The 22,899-nt window shown below is 38.3% G+C and overlaps 1 protein-coding gene across 1 annotated transcript; it reads left to right on the plus strand.

Moving 5' to 3' along the window:
- The first annotated feature begins 7,951 nt into the window (after nt 1-7,951).
- LOC137295059 (RNA-binding protein 25-like) lies at nt 7,952-22,770 on the plus strand. The gene is made up of 19 exons (XM_067826329.1): nt 7,952-8,054; nt 9,316-9,411; nt 9,882-9,922; nt 10,240-10,329; nt 12,335-12,430; nt 13,499-13,556; nt 13,689-13,780; nt 14,086-14,338; nt 14,464-14,528; nt 14,777-14,857; nt 17,090-17,313; nt 17,833-17,926; nt 18,536-18,625; nt 18,881-18,954; nt 19,244-19,394; nt 19,948-20,278; nt 20,730-20,989; nt 21,243-21,389; nt 21,883-22,770. The coding sequence occupies exons 2-19, from the start codon at nt 9,324-9,326 to the stop codon at nt 21,973-21,975; spliced, it is 2,328 nt and encodes a 775-aa protein (XP_067682430.1). The 5' UTR covers nt 7,952-8,054; nt 9,316-9,323; the 3' UTR covers nt 21,976-22,770.
- The last annotated feature ends 129 nt before the right edge of the window (nt 22,771-22,899 follow it).

Here is a 22,899-nt window from a genome sequence, read left to right on the forward strand (position 1 = left end):
GAAGTGAATGAACTTTGTACTTTAAAAAAAAACAGGCCATGATCGAGAGAGTTCTCCGTCAGCTTGAGCACTCTATGCTGAACAAATCTTACCTGTGAAGATAGAAGCAGTCTAGGCTCTCGTCAGCGCTGTCAAGCTTCTCTATGAATGAAATATTTTTGAATATCATTGTTGTGTGTTCAAAATACTGTGAATACTGTATTATCAAGGGTTGTTTACAGCGTAAACTGCGTTTACAAACTGCACCAGTGCATGATCGTGATCATGGCTTATTATATACTTTCAGAAACAGAAAAATCTGTATCATCTACTTATTTAATTGAATATGCAAATCCACGGAAATTATTAATTTTATATCGATTAAACGCAGATACGCGTAATTCTTGTCATTAAAACGAAATATTACATATCCTTGCAGGGTGAAGAATGTGTATCGCGTGAAGCGTTTAATAGAAAAAATACTGTATCGATTATTCTCACGGTGAAAATGTGCCGATGTGTCTAGGTTAAAAGCTCCTTGGTACAAAAGCCCATCGAAAAGTGACCTAAAAGCACCTCAGTCAGTTTATGTAATAAAGGGAAAATAAGACTATAAACAAGAAATTATTAATGTCATGAAAAATGCTTCATAACGTAATAACCCTAATATTAACTGATTATGTAGTTAGCAAAATAGTTTTAGTTTGATCCAATTTCAATTATGGTTTGAAGACTTTCGAATAAGAAATATCACGTTTTCTCCATTTTATGCCATAATATGCTTGAGTGGGTGAATATAGTTTTCTCCACATTCAGCAATATTCTAGCTATAAGGCGACGGTGTGTACATAATCGAGTCTGGACCGGACAATCCAGTGATCAACAGCATGAGCATCGATCTGCACAACTGGGAACCGATGACGTGTCCACCAAGTCAGTGAGCCTGACCAACCGATCCCGTTAGTTGCCTCTTACAATAGGCATAGTCGCCTGTTATGGCAAGCATGGGTTGGCTGAAGGCCAATTTTATCCCGGACCTTCGATAAAATACTCGAAATGCTTTATAAAATACATACTCGTGGAAGTGTGCCAAAACTAGTTTCCAGCCTTTGCTAGCCAGTCGGGCTAGGTATTCCTCAAAGTTACTAGTCCACAAAATAGTTCACTAGACCGTAGTGTGAATGCAGAATTTAAAATGTGGAACAAACACGCACGATAATAAGATATATTGTCAGTATGGCACGAGTTTCAAAATCTTGCCTTTGTATTACAACGTACCAAGTCGGAGAAAGTGATATATTTAGAAAACGACCGCATACAATTTCACTAACCAGTCTGGCCAGTGACAGTGGAAATTTTCTGTCCCGGTTGGATTTACTAGCCACGGGCCAGTGGCTTTTTAACACACTTTGTACGAGCAATAAAAAACGTTAATCATACTGCATAAAATATAAAATACATTTCCTACATAAAATACTGTATGAAATATATTAACACGGGAAAATTGGACAAAGTTTTACCAATATTTCATAACGGTATGTGTTATTGAACACTGGAAATTTACAGACCAACTGACCACGTTCCTAAATGTTAAACCTGTCAAGGGTCACAGTGATTACGTGCATTGGACTTAATCTGTGACCAGTCTCTCTAAATCTAACAGAACCAAGGCGCAATGCATGCTTCTGTCTTTACGGATGTTTGTAGTTCACGCTGGTCAAATCACGTGCATGCCACGTGTACCTTCTTGGCATACTCACGACCGGCCATCGATGCCTTGGTCCATATAAACGACATAATCTCAAATTCACAATAACAACGTTATCGCAAGTTTTATCTGTAACCGCGATTATCTTCGATAACTGGATTAGGTATATAATACGGACGGCAGTCACAAATCAGGAGGTGGCAGTGTAGTAAATTTAATCAATTGTATTACGTTATGAATACATGCAGTTCTGTAACTGTGTGCAATGTAGATCGTATAAACGACCTCTGACTTAATGTGTAGAGTATTTGACAATGGCATAGCGTTGTATACTTTTGAATGTGCGTCGTGATTAATGTACTATGTATAACGAATCTACGTATTCTTTGAAAGCTGATTGGTCACTATAATAATTGTATCCATACAATTATCGAATGATTGTGTAATAACTCATCCTGTGACTGCAGTACGCTCAATTCCTTGTTTGTTTTACTCAGGTGTTGTGTTGTGTAGTCATACCTCTTGCCAAGCGAGCCACTTCCCCAAACTCGCGATTTACTAAATATATTAGAGCCATGAGAAAATGGTCATTCTTTTATGAAATACGAGAGGGCGTCCCCAAAATGGTCGGCCTCACTATATTCGATGTCCAATGTTAGAAAAAATTCCTTTGTATTTTGAAGGAATCATTAGCAAAGGTGTATCCAAAATTTCTCATGCGTGGTTAATGTGGTTAACGAGATATTTGTCATCACAACACATTGGGAGTGAGTGAGTTTAGTTTTACGCTGCACTCAGCAATATTCCAGCCATATGGCGGCGGTGTGTAAATAATCGAGTCTGGACCAGACAATCCAGTGATCAACAACATGAGCATCGGTCTGCGCAATTGGGAACCGATGACATGTGTCAACCAAGTCAGCGAGCCTGACCACCCGATCCCGTTAGTCGCCTCTTACGACAAGCATAGTCGCCTTTTATGGCAAGCATGGGTTGCTGAAGGTCTATTCTACCCCGGGACCTTCACGGGTCACAACACATTGGAGGTAATATGTCTTTGAACATTGCAGAAAGTGAAAACCAGTCTGTCATTTGGTACCTCTCGGATTATGGCATGCGCTCAGAAAATGTGATATAAAATATGTTCAGTATAGTGTGGATTATCTCACGTCATAATCACCACCCAAAGATTTGGGTTGCTTGATTTATATTTCGACGAGGATGTTTTTAAAGGACATCCCAGCAAGATAAAAAGTGAACAAAACGGGGATCGTGAGGCTGGAACATGGCAAAAGCAATTTGCTTCAGCTTGACAGATAATATTTAGAAAAATATAACATGAAAACCGTAGCACTTTTATAACTGTCCAGGTGAGGCCGACCACTTTTGGGACACCCCCCGCACATGAATCGAGTGGATTTTGACAGGGGTGCTCTAATTAGCGGCGGGATTTTGTCCTGAAGGGCTTTTGGTCGGTGCCCGCCAATTCTGTCTCAGAATGAGGATGAGTCCAATTCCAGAGGATGTATATACCAAATTTCTTGTGTTTGTGGAAGCAGCTACATTGGAGAAATTTGCCGGCCTTTTAACATTAGACTAAAAGAACACAAAACTTCAGTTGAAAAATCTGACCTTAACTCTGTACTCTCAGAACACATTGTAAAATATCAAAATCACTCTATCAACTGGCAACACTCTCAAATCTTGGTGTCCAACGTCAATAATTGGCGGAAAAGAATCCACATTACCACTGGGGGGACCAGTTGTTGAAGGCCGCTTTCGATACTGATGAGGAATTCATCCGATTTGACGGTGTTGCAAGTGGGGATGAAATTCAGGCCTTTTGAAAGGAGAGATGTCTGAGCAGTGGTCAGTGGTTTTGAGCTGAGCTTTGAGTATTGTTTTCTTGTAGTATCTCTCACGGCTGTTGGTAGTAGTAGTAACGCTGGGATGGGAGCTTTTGCATGTTGCAGAAGGTTACTAAATTTCTTAGTATGACATCCTTTCATCTTATTGTTCCGAGATGTATTGCTGACGGTTGTCAGTGACTGGACTTTCTTCAGAAGTTCATCGCTGAGGGTGGTTCCTGGATCAGCTGAAGATTATCCAGGCTTTCTTCCTCCAAGTCCTCCCTGAAGAGCCAATCTTCATTAGAAGATTAGTACCGGAGATCAACAGAGATCTAGGGGTTTACCTCCGTAGTGCCTGGTGCATCATTAAAACAATCGTAGTAAAAGACCGACAAGGGCACCCATGGATGAACAATAACTTCTATGTACTATTAATAGTATTACTTTACATGCTATACATGCAATACATTTATCAAAAAATCTCTGCACATGTCCAAACTTACAATTTGGTATAATAAGGATCTGTCATTTCTAATTTAGTCCAAAAACACTACTATATATCCAAATAAGATCTATTCATTCTATGAATCATGTTAGTTGGAACCATTCACTACCAAGTCTGTTATGTTGTCATAACATTGTGGACAGAGTTAACAGTTAGCCTTACTGTTCAGTTCAGCTCAACTTGATGAGGGGGCTAGGATAAGCCCCAAAATGTCGTGAAAATAAACTCAAGAAGTTGCTATCCGTAAAAATGTGTCCTGTATTGCAACGCTAACTTCTAAATGCCTTTGAAGAATCGAAACAATTGTGTCTGGATTTTCCACGGATTCGAATCTCTCATGTCACTTTGGAACATATTCAGCTTTATTTGTTTACTGTTACTTTGTTTATAAAGTTACATATTCAGACACATGGAGTTAGTCTCGTTTGTACCGTACTTCCTCAGGTAAACTCCGGGATCCTGAAAAAAGACTGGGAATCGATTTTGCAGCCGAGTTCATGATGAAGAATGATTTATGAAATAGCTCAGTATTTTGACAAAAGATGCATTCGGGGAACTTTTCAACTACGGTAGCGAAGATAAATCTGATGGCATCATTAGTTGGAACCTGATCATGAAAGTTTATGTGTCCTGTTTTGATTGTGCGAGGAGGTTAAAGTAAGTGTATTTGACAGAGTGAGGGAGTATGGTTACGCCGCTTTGGGTAATATTCCAGCAATATCACGGCGGGGTACTAAAATAAATGGGCATCACACATTGTTCCGACGAGTATCTGTAAGAATTGTACATGCGACCGTTTAAAAGAGAAAATGCTGTGCACAGATGACATTTATAAATATGACTTTAAGAGCCATATCGATCGCGTATCCCTTCTGACGGTCAAAATGGAACTTATAGTTTTCAGTGTACAGCTTTGTTCCACGTTCATTACGAAGTGGCCACTCCATATGATAAATGACGAGATAGATCACGTAATGGGCAGAAGCTCAGCCTCAAAGCCTGCGAGCTTTTGCATGACTGAAAGGTTTCCGTGGAACAGAAACAAATATGGTTCAGAGAAGGTGTGTGAGTGCATTTGAGCAATATACCAGCAATGTGACGTAGAAGGACACCAGGAATTGACTTCACACATAGTACCCATGTCAGGAATGGAACCCGGGCGCTGTGGACGAACGAGTGCTTTAACTACTAGGCTACCCCACTGTCCTGTTTCGGAGAGACTCACTATGCACTGTCCCAGTGGTGGAAACGGGGTATCATTTTCTCTTTAATGCCTGTATATTTAATATCTGTTTAAGACAAGGGATCCTTTCAGTGTAGATTTTAATCAGTTTTAATTCGGAAACTGGTGGTCATTCTCACAGAGGTGTTGCCACGTGTCATTGTATCTTATTTACGTGGATCGATGCTCATGCTGTTGATCACGGGGTGTCTGGTCCCGACTCGATTATTTACAGACCGATATCATATAGGTGGAACATTGCTGACTGCAGCGTTCAAACAAAGCAAACAAACAAAATATCTATCTGTATTAGGTGGCTGTAGGTGCGTGTTGACGTCTGAAATTGTTGGCGGTGAGCTACAGTACCTAATCGCCGCTTACAGCTGCATAGAGGCCGAACGAGCTCTACAAACACAGGTTGTACGTTTGATGCATGGATCAGGTATTACCAGCCATCAGCCATATACTGCGTATGTCACAATCCGTGGAGCGAGTCAGTTTTGACGACCGCCGATTTAAGGTGAATTACGTAATAAATTGTTATGAACTCATGATGCAAAACGTGTTTGCATAGATGACGGGCGTTGCTATGGTGGCGATTGTAAATATATCAGTTATGCACTGAGCACTGGGGCCTGAACAGCTTCAGTAATTTGCTTGATCACATCGTTAGAGCCTATGCCAAATTCCCAATTTTAATAATGAACGTGTTCAACCATATGCCCGAAAGGACGATGTGGTAGCCTAGAGGTTACAGCGTTCGCTCGCCATGCCGATGACCCGGGTTCTTATCCACATGAGTACAATGTGTTAACCCATTTTTATGTCCCCCGCCGTGACATTGCTGTGTAGAATATTGCTGAAAGCGGAGTTAAACTAAACTCACTCGCTCCAACTATTAAATGTCACTCAATGATGTTTTTGGTGCTATTTTGTTCTCATTAACATTTCTATTATTGAGAATTTCGTATGGAACACGTAAAGTATAATAAATGTTTTCCACTGTGGCACTTTTAGATGGCATCAGTAGATTGTCGAATAATGTTTTCAGACCTAATATACTTTTCCGAGCTGTAACGCTTACCGCGCAATGACGATGGATTTTGAGTCAAACGGGCGTGTCCTATGCTCGGCCAATGGCATGTGTTTAAGATACATTCATTTCTATGATTTATTAAGATGGTTTACGGTGTTTAATGTAATTAGACAGAAAACAGTGAGTGCTGCTGAAGCGCGACCATTACACGTGGATGTATGACATGTGGAGAATGCTGTAATGGTTGCTATTACTACATAATTACGCTCATACATCATTTGCTGAAATATGTTTTACAAAAACTCGGGTAATTTAAGCTTGACAGTTTGTGTTTGCATATGTAGTGCACGGTGACACGGTGTCCTCCTCTGTGTGATATCCATCAAAGGTTTAGACCCAATAGTGTGAACATGGTCACTTACTACAAGCAAATGTTTTAAATTAGATTTGCAAAATATCCCATTCACATGAACTGATATATTGTCGTGCGTTCAAATACATGATGAAAGTCGGTTAAAAATTGCGAATTCTTATCAAAACTGTACACCAAAACGCAGATGTTCGCATGTACGATATTTGATATGGACAGATCCAAGAATTTAGAAAGGGGGTGGATGGGAGAGGGGAAGAAGGATCGGGGAGTGGGAGGTAGTCAGGGGGCTCAGCAGTTTGAGGCATGGTCCTCATGCAATCCATCTGCATAAGGTTTGTTTGCCGTTGTTACCCCAAGTTAGTGTGGATAATATTATCTGCGTAGGAACCAATAGTTTCGTTGGTCTGAGCACTACTGCAAATCCCCCCCCCCCCCTATTTATAACTAATAAATAAATAAGAAATAAACACAAACACACTTCTTTATGCAGGCTAAAACAATGATGGGTTACACGTGTGTGTGGCTGTTTCATTGTATTGCTCAAACTTTCATCCTTGAACTCTTCTTGTGCCAGCGATCTAAAGTAATGTAATAAGATGCCAGAACTGCTCCCCTTGGGAGTGCTAGGGTTCAAAGCTGGCATGATTTTAGATGGACAACGCCTTATATCATTTATAACTACTTTATGGTGATATGGTAATACGTGCATGGTGGGAATGATAGATGTTTCATCACGCGTATATGTAAAAAAAAGACAGCATATATATATATATATATACGTGTGTGTGTGTGTGTGTGTGCGTGTGTGTGTGTATTTCACAATCATTAATAAAGTGGAAGTTTGAGCTGAAACTATGTTAAGAAAATGTTTGATGACTACTAACTACATAAAGGATTTGCACATTCATGAAATAATAGTATTTGTTTTAGATGATGCTTACGCTTTAGATATAAGTGCAATAAAAACGCTCGTAAACGGCCATTCACGGAACATTAAACTGTCTCGCCTGTTCCACAACCACATTATTTTCCACACTGCCTTGCCTTCCCTGCAATGCCGAAGCCCTAAAGGAAGCAAGTCTAGATTTCGGCAGGTTCAGGTTCCTATTCTCTGGTGGCCCTGGGGCTCCTTTTAAATTTAAATAGGCTTATTTGTTACAATCAGCATTAGATATATATTCAGGGACTAAGAGTAAGTGCAGGAACAGGCAGTAACAGAACATTGCTCCTCTTACTTGTGGGTTTATAAATTCACCCTAACAGGGGTTATGTCCCTTGAGCATGTGCTTGTGACGTCACAACTGCAGTGGTGCAGCCATTTGCATTAGCTGTGTTTGGTGAAAATTGCAACAATCGTGCCGGTTTGATGTTACTCTAAGAGGTAATTATCGAGTAAATGTTTTACCATTAGGTTTTATGTTAATTCTAGATTTGTTCCCGCCTGAATTTGTAGTACACGTGTTCGTAACTTTGTGATCGGTATTGTGTCTTAGAAGGCTGTCTTCTCTCGTCGCCATGCCTCTTTTTATTACGTTCGATTTTTTCTTGCGTACGAAACTTAATGTTCAGCTCTTGTATAGCTACCAACGACTGCCTGCTGTGCTTCTAACTGTGTAAACTTATGAAGAATAAACTTTGAAGTTTACTGCCCTATTATAACAATTTGAAAAAATAACAATTTTCGCGGACCTTGATCTACTTCAATTATTATTGCTGAAACATCTGTAGGTTTTACTTGTACTGGTGGGTACCGTTGCAACTTGAGAACAAATGTTAAATTTAGACATATGACTGAGATTGTCATTGTTGCGGTGAGTTGGATTACAACGAAACATATTTAAGTATTGCATAAATGATTCAAATCACAGATAATAAGATCCGTCTTGGTTATGATTTTGACAACTTTGAGCATGTGGAGGAAGTGGTCACCATGCTGATGAGCGTTTTACCAAGAGTGAATATCGAGGTAGAGATGTCCATATTGTATTCAAATGTTTGTTTTAAAGGGGCTCATATTCAGTTTTTGCTAATAACTAGGGGGTTTGAGCAATGAAATCTACACACAAGCATTATCCATGGCCTAATTCTTTGTTTTGAATGATGATAGATGGATGTAAGTAGCGTGATTGTTTTTGTTTTTAGGTGTTTACATGTTTTTTTGAGTTTGGTTTTAACCATGTTTACATTATATCATTTAGCTGCATATCATGCATCTACAACAGAAAGTGGAAGTCCAGAAACATGGCTTCGACTTTCATTATGTTTTTTGTGCAGAGTAGAACTTAAGAGCGTTCACAGTTTCTTCACCAAATTTGGCACATATATAGATCTGGTGGCATTCTCATGCCTTTTAGGAGTTTTGGAATTCTAAATAATGTATTTTTTGCATTTCCATATAAACATGTTTGACTTTGACTAAGACAGGTGCTCCTTTCTAGGGCAGAATTCTAAAACAGTTCTCTATTTCTTCACTGAACTTGGCGCATAGATTGGTCTGGTCTGTATTGGTGCCTTTGGTAGTTTTGAATTTCTGAACAGAGTATTTTCACATATCCACCACTAGACATCCAGTGTTCTTGTTGAGACACTTTGTTTTTGTTTTTCATTTGTAATATATTTTCCTTGGATAATTTCTATTTCAGGTTTTATTATGTCCTTTCCATCAAGACAGCCTATAGGGATGCCTCCTATGGGACCAGGAATGATGCATCAATCAGGCTATACCTTTGCTCCAATGGGTATGTAACATATTTTATTTTTCTAGTCATGGTAGTTGATTGACTAAGGCCTCATATGTGATAGTCGATAATCAGCACATACCCTGGAATTTTGGAATTGTGGTCCTTGCATGCATAATTGGAACAGAGCCTTACTTTATTTTTTCCATGCCAGTGCTTGTATGGTTGAGTAGTCTAGTGAATCAAGTGTTGGCTTGTCACACCAAAGATTTGGGTTCGATTTCCCAAATGGTACAGTGTATGTCTGATGTCTGTGTAATTGCTGGAATATTGATAAAAGTGGCATTAATCCTAACCCAGACTCAATCTTTAACGAACCTGTTTTAGGTAGATATTTTTAGATTGTCAGCTGAAATGCCCTGTATAAAGAATGACCAAGGTCAGAACAAAAATTCTGTGTCAAAGCTTGCCACTAGACCTGCATTTACCCAACTAGTCTTGCTTTACTTGTAAATTTTGTTTTGTTTCAGGCATGATGCCAATGGGCATGGGAATGATGGCACCACCTCCGGTAAGTTATTTCGATAAAATGTTTCTTATTGTCTGTAATTAATAAGTTATTGACAAAACACTTTCATTACTGCTGTCAATCTAAACTCAGCTGTTATCATAATCATGGTTGGGTCATGGAAATTTTATGCAATTGATAATAATGGACATTATAGTTTTGTGATATGAAGTATCTTTGTACTTGTCATGCTTGTATTTAACTTTATATGTATTTATTTCATTCAGTCTTGGGTTGTGTCAGTAAAACTGATTATGACACATCATATGAATAGTAAATCATTTCAAATCATTTGTCACAAACTTGTCATTTATCTTCAGATGATGAGACCAATTGTTGCATCATCTAGCTCATCAAATCAGAATAGCGTCAAGTCCTCCAAGAAACTTGTTCCTCAAGAAATACCAAAGGTAACTATCCACACTCGAAAATTTGGTCTGTATGCCAGTTTAGCAAAATAACTTCCTACAAAACAACAATAACCATCCCTTTGTGGAGTTTAGGAAAGAATTTGCCACATGCTTTGCCTTGCTAGAATAAGAGGTTTGAACGGATTGAATAGGCATGGTTATTCATAGTGGTGCACAGATCAATCAAATAATTGGGGTATTGATTGTTTGACAATCAGACTTCAATAATCGCTTGAAAACTTTTTAGTCAATAACACTCTTTATTATCTACAGGAATAACATAAACGAATTCTGTACCTGCAAGATTTGTAAATACCCCCTAGAAGACATCAATTATCAATTACGATTTTAGAGATTGATTCCCAACACTGCTTATTTGGTTCATTGGATATAATGATACCGATACCTCAGTAAGTTTGATATTGTTCATTATGTCTCAGCCCTTGAAGAAATTTACATGTTATCATAAAACTCAAGGAATCTTGCTGATTGTAGCTTACAAGATGAATCTCACACCAAGAATATTGTGGAATATAATCTTTGAACAGCAATTCGACATGATGCATATAAAATGTGATAATATATGGATGTCAGCTTCTGAGGAACACAGTCCATGTCCCTAGTTTCTCATCTGAGAAGCTGTCATCGACAGGTTATTGCACTTCAGTGTGCTGCGGAACAATATGAATATTGCAGGAGAGGCATCAGAGCTCCAGAAAATTTGCACATTTGCATACAATATGCTGTGGAAAAGTTGAAATACTCAAGAAAAATAAATGGAAGGGTATGAAAAAACAGTAAATATTTATCCTTACGCTCTGTCAAACTAATGCATATTTACCAAAACATCAAAATCAATTCAAGCCAGTTGGACTTCAGCTTTTCCACGTCTAAATAATCACAATTAAAAAATTCTTGAATAACTCTAAAGGGAAGAGATAAAATAACAATCTTGGTTTGTTAACCCATCATTGATTGACCCATCCATTAATATTGATGAATCAAATAGTGGCTTTCTGTAAACAAATTGAAAATGGTTAGTGTCATTAGCTTCCACATGCTCTTACCAACAGAAAAAACATACAAATCATTAGAGGACTGTTGGTTTAACAGGCAAATACTGTTTCACAATCAGAGTCAATTGCCGGGTTAGCAATGAGCTATTTGTTGCATGCAAGTGAAACTACACAGTGGGAAAAAGGTTTTGAAAAATAAGCTGATGGTGTGAAGACATGGCTGTTATGTCATTAAATAGCCATTATGGCATCTTGTACTACTCCAAAACCGGTGCAGACTGTGGCACATGTTTTTTACAGCACGCATGGGTAATGATTAAATGTGTTATGATTTAAAGTCACAGCGGCAGTACTTCAGCCGTGTGATGACTTAAAATGCGCAAATTTTTAGAACCTGTCCAGAAAGAACAGTAAGAGCAATATCACAGTAATAAGAAATAAATCTAGCATATATTTCTAAAATATTATTTCAAAATATGATAATACAACATATTGAAAAATGCTGTGGGTTGCCAACAACTGAAGGTAGATCACCATTCTAGGGACCATGGAGACTTGCAATATATTGACTACCTGCATGGACCTTAGGTGGATTTAAACCATCCCTTCTGCCATTATGAAAGTACTGATATTTTTAGCCACAATTAAACAACAAATATTATGCAATTGAAAAATGTGTGGTGTAGTGCTAATAGTGCACTGTTAAGTGTAACACAGTTTGAAAAATACATCTTGTAGTGGTCCGTTCTGAATTTTGTGCTACGTTTTCAGAATAAAACAGGAGTGGTGTGAAGGCCAGTTGTGAATTGTATGAAAGTACAGGAAACTTACTTTATGTTTGACCATCTATTCTTGTTTAGACAAAACACAAAGATTTTTTTTTTGGACAATATATGGAAGTTTTAATTGGGGCACAGGAGCTTTTGTGGTTTGTGTGTTACTCCCCATTGGTTAATGTAAGATGTTTAATGTTTCTGTGTCTGTTTCAGGATGACAAGAAAGATGAGAAGCCACCGGTCACAACAGTATTCATAGGCAATATCAGTGACAGAGCTCCTGACATGATGATAAAACAGATGTTACAGGTATGCTATGTTGTTGCATTACCATAATTATACTACAGGATTTATGGGATTTTGATGTACAAGGCAACTAGTGGGACAGGGTGGTCAGACTCACTGACATTGTAGATGCATGTCATGGCTTCCCATTTGTGTAAGTCAGTGCAAGTTGTGTCAGTCACAGACCACTGTCATGTTGGCAGATGATTAAGCTGATTGCATTGTCAGTGTTTTTGGTGGCTTATACCGACAGGGTCTGAAAATTCTGTCTGAACTAGTTTTTTATTCAGGGAGAAAGTATTTATAAAGAAACACCTTTTAAAAATGTGTTGCAGAGTGTGTTGTGTGTTGCTTGTTTTTTAAATTTTTTTTTGAGAATATATTCATTAGACCCACATTACAATAATATTATTCGATTCAACATTCACTATGCTTGCAATGATTACCACGTGCTACGGCTATAAATAGACAACAGGGAGGATAATATCAGTGGCAGTGTGAGAATGTCTGTATCAGCCAATCACATGGCATGGCATGGTCTGCATATGCGCAATGTGTTGTAGTCTATACTTAGATGTGCCAAGACGTTAACTGCAATTTTATGAAATTTACTGATGAAAGGCAACTTTATGCATTACAAAATTTACCGGCAGCAGCTACTGATGGCAGTTGATTGTAGAACTCATGATAGATGTACAAGCCACAGATGCGACTGAGATTTTATGCCAGTGATGACAACTTGCCGGATTGGACAGATGCCAGTCTTGAGAGTTTCCACTATATGAGTGACTCGTGTGTGCAATATTTTCCATATGTTTGTTTGTGCACAACAACAAAAAGCAAAGGTGCACAAAGGCCTTTTCCTACTTCACAAATTGTCAAACTGGCCAGAAAGAGATGACGAACATAGTACTTTTCATCATGTTTGTAATTACAAATTGTCACTGTAGCTGTGTGGCCATGATGTGCTTTGTAAATTCTTTAGTGTGGGCCTATTAGCAAATTCTTTTAGTCCAATGGCAAATGTAAGGAATTATATGCTTAATCATCTACACCATGATCAATTTAGCAATTTGTTATTGATATTTTCAGAGGTGCGGAAATGTACTCAGTTGGAAAAGAGTTCAGGGAGCCTCTGGAAAATTGCAAGGTAAGTGGGATGCTTGTCTTTATAAAATAACTGGCTACAATAAATAAAATGGCAACAAGTGTTTACTTTCAATTATTAACTTATCAAAATTGCAACAGACATGTATTTTCAATAATTTCGTCATATTTTCAGCTTTTGGTTTCTGTGAATACGAAGACCCAGAGGCAACGTTGCGATGTATTCGACTGCTCAATGAATGGAATATTGCTGATAAAAAATTAGTTGTGAGTAAAATGATTTATTTTGCTGAGACTAAATGATCAGTATTCAGATTTTTGAAAATTTTGTCGTCAGAATTGACTCTGCAAATGGTCACTGGCCAGTTTTCTGTAAAGTTACAGAACTTTACCATCTACAATCTAGATATTTGACAGAAGGAGTGTGAGTGGACTAATGTCTGAAAAAGTTATACATATTCGCCTACCTGCATCTCTGTGGACTCACTGAGCTGACTCCATGATCTAAGTAATATACTGTTTACAGCAGTCTAATTTATATAAGGCCAAGCTTAATTTTTTGTTTCATAAAGGTTAAAGTGGATGCCAAAACAAAAACATTGTTAGATGAATATCGAGCGAAAAAGAAAGCAAAGGATGCCAGTTCAGAGAATGGTGATGATAAGCAGTCTAATGGAGAGAAGGAAGGGGAAGAAGAAACTAAACCTCTAGAAGATGATGATGAACTCGATGAGGATGGAAAGCGAGAAGATCGTGTGGCCAGAGCTGGTCTGGAGGCCATCATGAGAGAATATACATTCGAATTGTCAAAACCTTCATACTCTGGTAAGCAGTCATATCATTTCCTGCATGTCTTCAGAAGTGTGTGGTCCTGGAAATCTTTTATTTTCAAATTGCCCTTTATTAGTGTGCTTGCAACAAAAAGCTACATAAATTAACATCCATTACAGAACAAGACAAAGAACCTAAAGAAAGGCCAAAGAAGAAGGAAGACAAGGGAATCATAGCAGATACGGTATGGCAGTGTTTCTGTGTCTGATGTTCTGCAATTAAAATTTCTTGCTGAAAACCAAGCATCATTCATGTTGAAAGATGTGTACAAAATATACATAAAATGTTCTTTCCCAGTGATTTTTATTTTTATGTCCACTGCTCAGTAAAAAATTTGTCGAATGTTCAACGTAACTAAAGTATGTTGTGGTAAAAATGAACTTCATAAGAGAAAGGCTGTCTGGTTTCAATCCTGCCTTCTGTTTATTTTAGGGTCTTGATGATATGGAACTTGAAGAAGACAAGCTTCAAATAATAAACAGGGAAATCCAGTCCTTTCGTGATTTACACAAGGTAACTATATGCCCTAACACATGTAGTCTTTAATCATGCTTCTTATTTGTCTCAAACAATACAGGTCTGTGTGGACTTGGAATCTTGGCATTTTGTAATTGGGACCAGTTGGAATATTCAGGTGGTAACTTTCAAGAAAGGCGAGAAATTTTCCCTATCAGATTATGCCAAAATTCCGGCTTCACAGATAATTAATGACATGATTGATCCTTGTTCGTTTGTTGATTCAACAGATGTATCCTGTTGCGTGAAATCTTCCTGATTTGAAAATTGGTTAATTGATTTGTTACACTTAATGTCTTTGTGTCATTCAAACTTGTTTGCGCTTCTCATTGCGTATAAGTGATCATCTTGAACTATATTGTCATGAAATAGCGGAGACAAAAAAGCTGAAATTAAATACTGCTTTGCAATTACTATCCGTTTTAATCTGACTTGAAATTAATAGGCTGTATTTCATTACCTAAAAACACTAGATTCTGCTATCTGGCAAGCATCTGAGCAACATGAATAGCTGTAAAAAATATATTGAAGGCCCCTTTTGGTAAGTGTTGCCACAATATTGTTTGTGATATATGTTACGCATATCCCACGATGCCTCAAGATGGGTGAGTGATGCTCCGAGTAGTTTCTTCCTAGTTGCCTTTTAGAGTTGTCCTGGTTTCGGTTAGCTCTATCAGCTTGTCTGCATGGGCTGAAGAAAAGCTTCAGTGTAATTTCCAGCAAGCCTAATTACATTTGACTGTTCCAACTTCAGTCCTTGGAACGTTTCCAAAACCAAAACATAACACCACATGTGAACAATATATTCGGTAACTTGGAATAGTTGCACCTGTGCTTTGGATGTTTCACACGTAACTCTGTCTCTCGCGACTTGGATGTCCACCTGACAAGATTAAAATAAGGTTAGTGCCCCTAAAATTATTTTTGAAAGTCGTTACTCTTGGAGATGGCAGATAGATGTTAAGGTTAGTGGCTTTTTTTCCTGCTGTTGTTGTATTTACTCTTTGCATATTTATTTAGACAGGTATTAGTTGAACACTTTTCAGGAGCTCAAGGGTAAATCTCTTCACAGATGTAAGCTTGGGTAAAGCCAAGTGTTGAATGGAAATCTCAGTTAAGTTATACCTTGGAGATGGTTGTGTGTGGGTAAGTTGGTAGTAAGATGGACACAAATCTTTTTGTGTCAATACTGTGCTTTATCAGGTTTCCTTTTGTTTCAGCCTTCCGTGTATGTGTTGTATTTGTAGTCACACAAACATTACAGCACCTGTTCAAAAACAAATGGGTTGGGATTGCTTTCTTTCTTCTTCTATTCTCTTTGCTGGGATGGGTTTTTGGGGATAACACATTTACTTTTTGATCTACTAGCAGCTACCTGATTGAAGGATATTTGCTAGCCATACTTTGTTAACAGGAGTTGAAGTGGAGACTGTCAGGAGACAGATGAGCGGTCAGAGAAGTACACTTACCATCAGTGTAGTTTGCTAACTTTAAGCAGACATGCGTGGTTTTATGCATTTTGCTCTTGTCATTAACATGTCTATATGCACATGTGGCCATTCAGCCTGGCCAGTTGATTGAATGGGAATGTTTGACTGATCAATTCACCAGCATTCATTCTTGTCAGTCCATATGTTTACATTTGTACCTTTTCCTGTGTTACTTTGCATACCATATCCCGTTGCCCTGTAATAAATCCAAAGAATTATATACAGTATCCATCAAAATTAAGCAGTTTGAAAGCTGTATCATGAATATTTGAGTGTTATTTAGTATTATCGAGTTCTTCAGATGTGGGTCACAACTTGCTGAAAATATTTTTTCTTTTTCTGATCTTGGTTACATCAGTCATGTTCATATGATGTCAGTGTTCACTGCAATTGTCTTCCTCATAAACTAGAAACCTACCTCCATAAGTTCACCATCTTTTTATGTCACTTGTTCATATTTCTTTGCCGGTTGTAAATGTGCATGTTCTTTTGCTTTCATCAGAAAATGTACAGTTCGGTTGAGTAATCACTGTCTTTCGCAAGGTATGGGTCAGACATCCTGAGATGAGTTTAGTTGTGAAGTCACCCTGAAGATTTTGACAGAATCACAATTAAGATCAGCTCATAAGTCTTATGCTGTCATTTATGTTCTTATGTAAATATTCTGATAGTGTTGGGAATGTGAGCTTTTTTTCTATCTTAAACCTGTTCCTAAGAATTACATTGCTCGCTTTTGTAGGATGAAGAAGAAGATGCAGATGCCACAGAGCGTGAACGGCGGTCTGAAGATAAACAGAGGCGTCGTGAGCGAGAAAGGATGAGAGAAAAAGAGAGGGAAAGAATGAGGGAAAGGGAAAAGGCTCTAAGAGAAAAAACACGATCCCGGTCTAGGTCACCATCACCAAGAAGATCCAGAAGACGATCAAGATCACGTGACAGATCAAGAGACAGATCAAGAGAACGGTGAGATATCATTTCAGGGAAGGAATAGAGTCTATTACTCCCCTTTGAAAGGGAAATAGTCTAAGCTAAAGGAATTTGAGCACTTCTGAAACCAAGCAAAGATATTTCATAGTTCAGTATATATTTTGTCAGTGAGTTTAGCTTTACCCCACACTCGGCAATGTTCCAGCTGTGTGGCTGCATTCTGTAAATAGTTGAGTCTGTACCAGACAATCTGGTGATGAACCACATGAACATTGATGTGCGCAAGTGGGAACTGATGTTGTGTAACAACCAAGTCAGAGAGCCTGACCACCTGATCCCATTAGTCACCTCTTACGATGAGCCATGGTTACTGAAGGCCAGTATTCTGACTCGTACTTTTACTGGTTTATATTTTTTATTTTGATTTCGATTTGTCAAATCATGAGAGCTAGTCTTGATTTGTAAGACAGAAGATCAGGTAAAGATGCATGATTTGTCTACTGATTATTTTAGTATTGTGCACAATTTCACACAATTTTGTAATGCCCATTTCAGGAGGAAGGAAAGAGAATTGGAAGAAGAGGAAGAAGCTTATGAGAGACGGAAGCTGGAGAAAAAGCTGAGAGAGAAAGAAGCGGCATACCAGGAGGTGATTTCAATGCATATGTTCAAATGTTTGCTGAACCATGACGATGCAGGGTAGAATAGGGTCTTCAGCAACCTATGCTTTCCTTAAATGGCGACTATGCATATCATGAGGCAACTTACAGGACCAGGTGGTCAGACTCTCATTTAATATCAGATTTCGTTTTCATCATTATGCTTTGGGACCCGTGAAGGTTGCAGGGTAGAAGAGGCCTTCAGCATACCATGCTTGCAATGAAAGGCGACTGTGCTCGTCGTAAGAGGCGACTAACGGGATCAGGTGGTCGGATTCGCTGACTTGGACACATGTCATTGGTTCCTAACTGCGAAGATCGATGCTGATCGTTGTTGACCACTGTATTGTCTGGTTCCGACTCGATTATTTACAGACCGCCGCCATATAGCAAGAATGTTCCTGAGCGTAAAACTAAACTAAACAAAACTCACTCATTAAATGTTTGCCATGCTGTTAGTTTAAGTGTTTAAACATCTGAGAGTAATGATGTAATCTTCGCTTCAAACCAGATCGTGAATTTTTCATACAATTCATACAAAATGTACACAACACAAAGAAATATGGTTATTAATATATGCAAATGTTCATGTGTAACAGAGATTGAAAAACTGGGAGGCAAGAGAAAGGAAGAAATCTCGAGAATATGACAAAGAGAAAGAGAGGGAAGAGGAGCGAAAAGCTGAAGAGGTGAGATTAAGAGTAATATCCATCAAAGTCAATCACATATTGGATTCAGTGCTTAATTATGGTTGTGAGCAGATCCCAGTATCTGATTGACAGCAACAGTACATTTAATTTAATTTTTTAATGATTTTTTTTTATGATTTCACAAATCTACATTTGGAAATCGGCCTGTTATTACTTTCTCTGTCAAGTTAACAAAGTATAATATTGAAAAGTGATCTGTTTTTATGTCAGTCTTTCACAATGATCCTTTTTCAGCAAAGAGAAGCAAGAAGGTTGAAAGAATTCTTAGAAGATTACGATGATCTCAGAGATGACCCCAAGTATTTCAAGTAAGTTCAAAACCAGGAATCTTGTTTGGTCTCTAATTCATGTTTAGACATTTATTGAGTTCATAAATTAAAAAGTAATTGTGGTCTGCCGACATGCTTTGAGACACCTGTGAATTCATTGATTACAATGTATTCCTCATGTACTTGTGATTAAAAATAAATATCCCAGAAACAGTACCTCTGTTATACAATTTGGCCTTGCTCATGCAAATATTTGCACATAGGAAATACACAAATAAAAATCATGTTGTTGTCAGGATAGTTTCATTATTAAAATGCTTGATTACAGGGGAAGTGCATTAGCTCGAAGACTGAAGGAGAGAGAAAAAGAGAAGGAAGCAGACTCCAGAGATAGACAGAGGGAAAAGGAAGAATATGAAGAACTAAGAAGGAAGCTCATGGAGGAAGGTCATCCTGATCCAGATGCAGAACTTGCAAGGGTAAGATGATCGGTATTGCTCTGTGCAACAGAAAAGCAACATGTCATAGCTTTTCGTGGAAAATACCCATTCCTTGCAGTTAAATAGCCTAAAAATTAAAGCATTCGCTCGTTGCACCGAATACCCAGGTTAGATTATCCTCGTGGGTAGAATCAGTGAAGTAGATTTCTTGGTGGCTCCCGCCATGATATTGCTGGAATGTTGTTTAAAGCAGCATTAAACTAAACGCACTCACTCTCTTCAGCTCTGGTATGGCTTGAATATTGCTAAAACTCTGCAAGCTCATGTATACAACTTGCCATCACTGACCCTTGGAGGAATCCATTAGAGGATTTAACTATCATGTGATTCTGAGGATCTGAAGATTTCTGAGGCAGAATTGCTTTTCTTGGTTGTGTCCATTGATCATGCGTCCAATTATAAGATATGCTATGATCTTCATCAAATCAGATTTGCCATGTCAGATTTTGTAAATGCGTGTTTTGACTTTCCCATATTTTGCTGAAAATGTATTTCAAAGCTGTGGTTACCCAGTTGAATTCCCTGCTTGTAGCTGGAGAAAGAACGTGAGGAGCACCTGCAACCACGACTACATCTACAAGAATCCGAACCATCCACACCAGAGAAGGAGGTTGTGAAGGAGGAACTCCCACCACCACCAGTTGTCCATAACTCTGACTCAGATTCTAAGTCTAAGATGCAACCAACACTGAAACCAGTGGAAGTGAAAGCATCACCTCCATCAAATGAAGCTAGTTCATCAGATGAAGACACGAGGGGCAGTTTCCCGAGCGTCAATTACTCAGATGACAGCCAGCAACCCATCATAAGCCAAGCCACGAAGGATGAACCTACTAAACTGGGCTTCAGTGGTCTCAAGCTGGGTATGTTGCTCTTAATATTTTAAAGGAAGAGGATATTTTAACTATATATATTACCTTAACCATATTGTACATTAACTACGGTAAACAGGAAAAATCACTCAGATATAGTAGGTGGTGTTGATGCTCTCAAGCCAGCTTATATCACATGCTTTTTGGACTGCCTTTGTTCAGTTATGTTATAAACTAGTGTAAAGAAACCAAATGTGTCTGATAATATAGTGTCACTAGTGCTTGTACTTTGAAAACAAAATTGGCGATGGTTTGGCCTAGTGGTAATAGCATCATCTCTTCACACCAAAGACCTAGACTTGATTCTCCACATGGGTACAATGTGTGAAGCCCATTTCTGGTGTTCCCTGCTGTGATATACTAATGCCAAAACCATACTCACTCACTGACAACAAAGGACATTGCTTCAAAGAAAAGCTGTTAGTTTCGTTTCTTTTTTTAGGGTCAGCAAGTCCGAGCGAGGGAAGTGGCACCAAGAGGAAGAAGCTGACAGTAGGGGATGTATTTAATCAAGATGATGAAGACAGTATGGACTCTAAAAAGAGGAAGTTGATCCCACTGGATTATGATGAAGAGAAAGGGGACAAAAAGCCATCAACTGCAGAGGAAAAGCGACAGCGTATTAAACACCTTATTGAAAGCATTCCCACAGCCAAAGATGAATTGTTTAACTACAAACTTGATTGGAATATTGTGGACCAGGTAAGACAGATTTCACAAAACAAGAAGGAGTCACTTGAAAACTTTCATACTTTTCTAAAGACAGTGCTGAAATATTGTGATTTTGATAAAAGGTGGTTTGAGTTTGTGGTCTCATAGATATTCATCTGGCAGTAATAACTACACTCCATTAAATATAACTTAGCAGGGATGTAGTTGTCAGGTTTGACTTGGATGTATGTGTGACCAGATGGAACTAAGACTTCATATGGCTTTGCTGTTTGTGTTTTTTCAGAGTCTAATGGACAAGCGCATCAAACCATGGGTGAACAAGAAGATCATCGAGTACATTGGAGAGGAGGAACCTACACTGACAGACTTTATCTGTCAGAAAGTTGTTGCCAGGAGCACACCACAAAGTATACAGAATGATGTAGCCATGGTAGGTCAAGCTCGGTCAACACAACATGCTCCCAAAAATAGTCTTGCATATTAGGTTGACATGCCATGATGTAATTAAAACTCCTTTCAAAGTTTCGTACAACTTGACAACCTGACACCCTTAATGATTTGATTAAGCTGAAATCAGCTATGAGGCTTGTGAATGAATTCAATATAGTTATCGGCTGGTTTGTCGTAGGCCACCACCGATCTACACTGAGTAGTCTTCACTCAACTCAAGGATTACTGTCAAGAAATTTCAAATTTTGTTAACTGTCAATGTGCCTGCTACTGTATCATCATGGTCTTTGTCCCTAGTGATTAGCTGATCACATAATTTTTGTGTCCTGATGCATCCAGGACTGTTACTTCACTGGCTTTGATTTTGCTTGAATATTGCAGAATGTGATCTTAAAGTAGTTGCTGCCTCTCATTAACTCATTTTGCAATTTCTCTTATGCTGGCAATTTAAAGATTACGGTGTTATTTTTCAGGTTCTGGATGAAGAGGCAGAGGTGTTTGTGGTCAAAATGTGGAGATTATTAGTTTATGAGACAGAAGCCAAGAAGCTGGGATTGGTCAAGTGAAACTGGTTGAACCTTTTATACATGATTTTGAGTGGATGGATACATGAAAGAAGAGTGCCTGCTGAATGGGAGAATGTTTGTATTATTCTACAAGTGCTGAGTGACATCGCTTGTGGAGCGATGTGCAGAGACACAATGTGCAACTATTACTGTCAGTATAGGATGTTATGTCAGCTGCTCTTAGCTGAGTGGAACCTCGAAACCACCTGTATAGACTTTCACACATATTTCAGGTCTTGTCCTATCTCTAATTATGAATTACTTTTGAGATTCGTTGAAGAAATGTCTTGCTTCACTAAATTCCAGATCTTCTTTCAAGGAATGAATGGACATCACACTTGATTCTGGACAGTATTTAAAAAAAAAACCAAAAACTTCATTTCACAGTTGTGAATTTGGGGTTTGTGCCATCGTCCCGTTGTTTCTTTACTATCATGTGTACAACATCTGTTCTGGACCAGATTCTGTCAAGTTCCCAATGTTCCCATACTCTGGGAAAGATGAATTATTTGAAACATAACTCGGAAACAGACATTTTTACAGATTCTAGTGTACATATGTGGGTATCAATCATTTCTATATCCATTTCATCACCTACATAGATTGTGACTTTCATTTTTGTATGTGAAGATTCTTAATTCCCGAGTGAAACACATCATTTCTTTGGCTTGCCAGAACTTAATTCACATTCATTCCCTGTAATGTGATGGCTCCTGCTAGGTCAGTGCTGTCTCACAATTGTATACATTCTAATGTGTAACATCCTACATGGCAGCAATAAATGTAAATAATTGGTGTCTGTTGTTTTTATATTGAACATGGTTCACATTTAGGTTTCATTCAGTAAATATATGACCGACCGGTGTTACGTTCCATTCTTGGTGTGTGAATCAAACTACATTGTATACACCTTCATGAACTTGA

The sequence above is a fragment of the Haliotis asinina genome, chromosome 8, assembly GCF_037392515.1.
Source record: "Haliotis asinina isolate JCU_RB_2024 chromosome 8, JCU_Hal_asi_v2, whole genome shotgun sequence".
Taxonomy (NCBI): Eukaryota; Metazoa; Mollusca; class Gastropoda; order Lepetellida; family Haliotidae; genus Haliotis; species Haliotis asinina.

Excerpts from the sequence above, each read along its gene's own strand:
- LOC137295059 (XM_067826329.1), top strand. The coding sequence starts at position 9,324 with ATGTCCTTTCCATCAAGACAGCCTATAGGGATGCCTCCTATGGGACCA. Across the intron at positions 9,412-9,881 it reads CTATACCTTTGCTCCAATGG|GCATGATGCCAATGGGCATG; the intron begins GTATGTAACATA and ends GTTTTGTTTCAG. Across the intron at positions 12,431-13,498 it reads TGATAAAACAGATGTTACAG|AGGTGCGGAAATGTACTCAG; the intron begins GTATGCTATGTT and ends TGATATTTTCAG.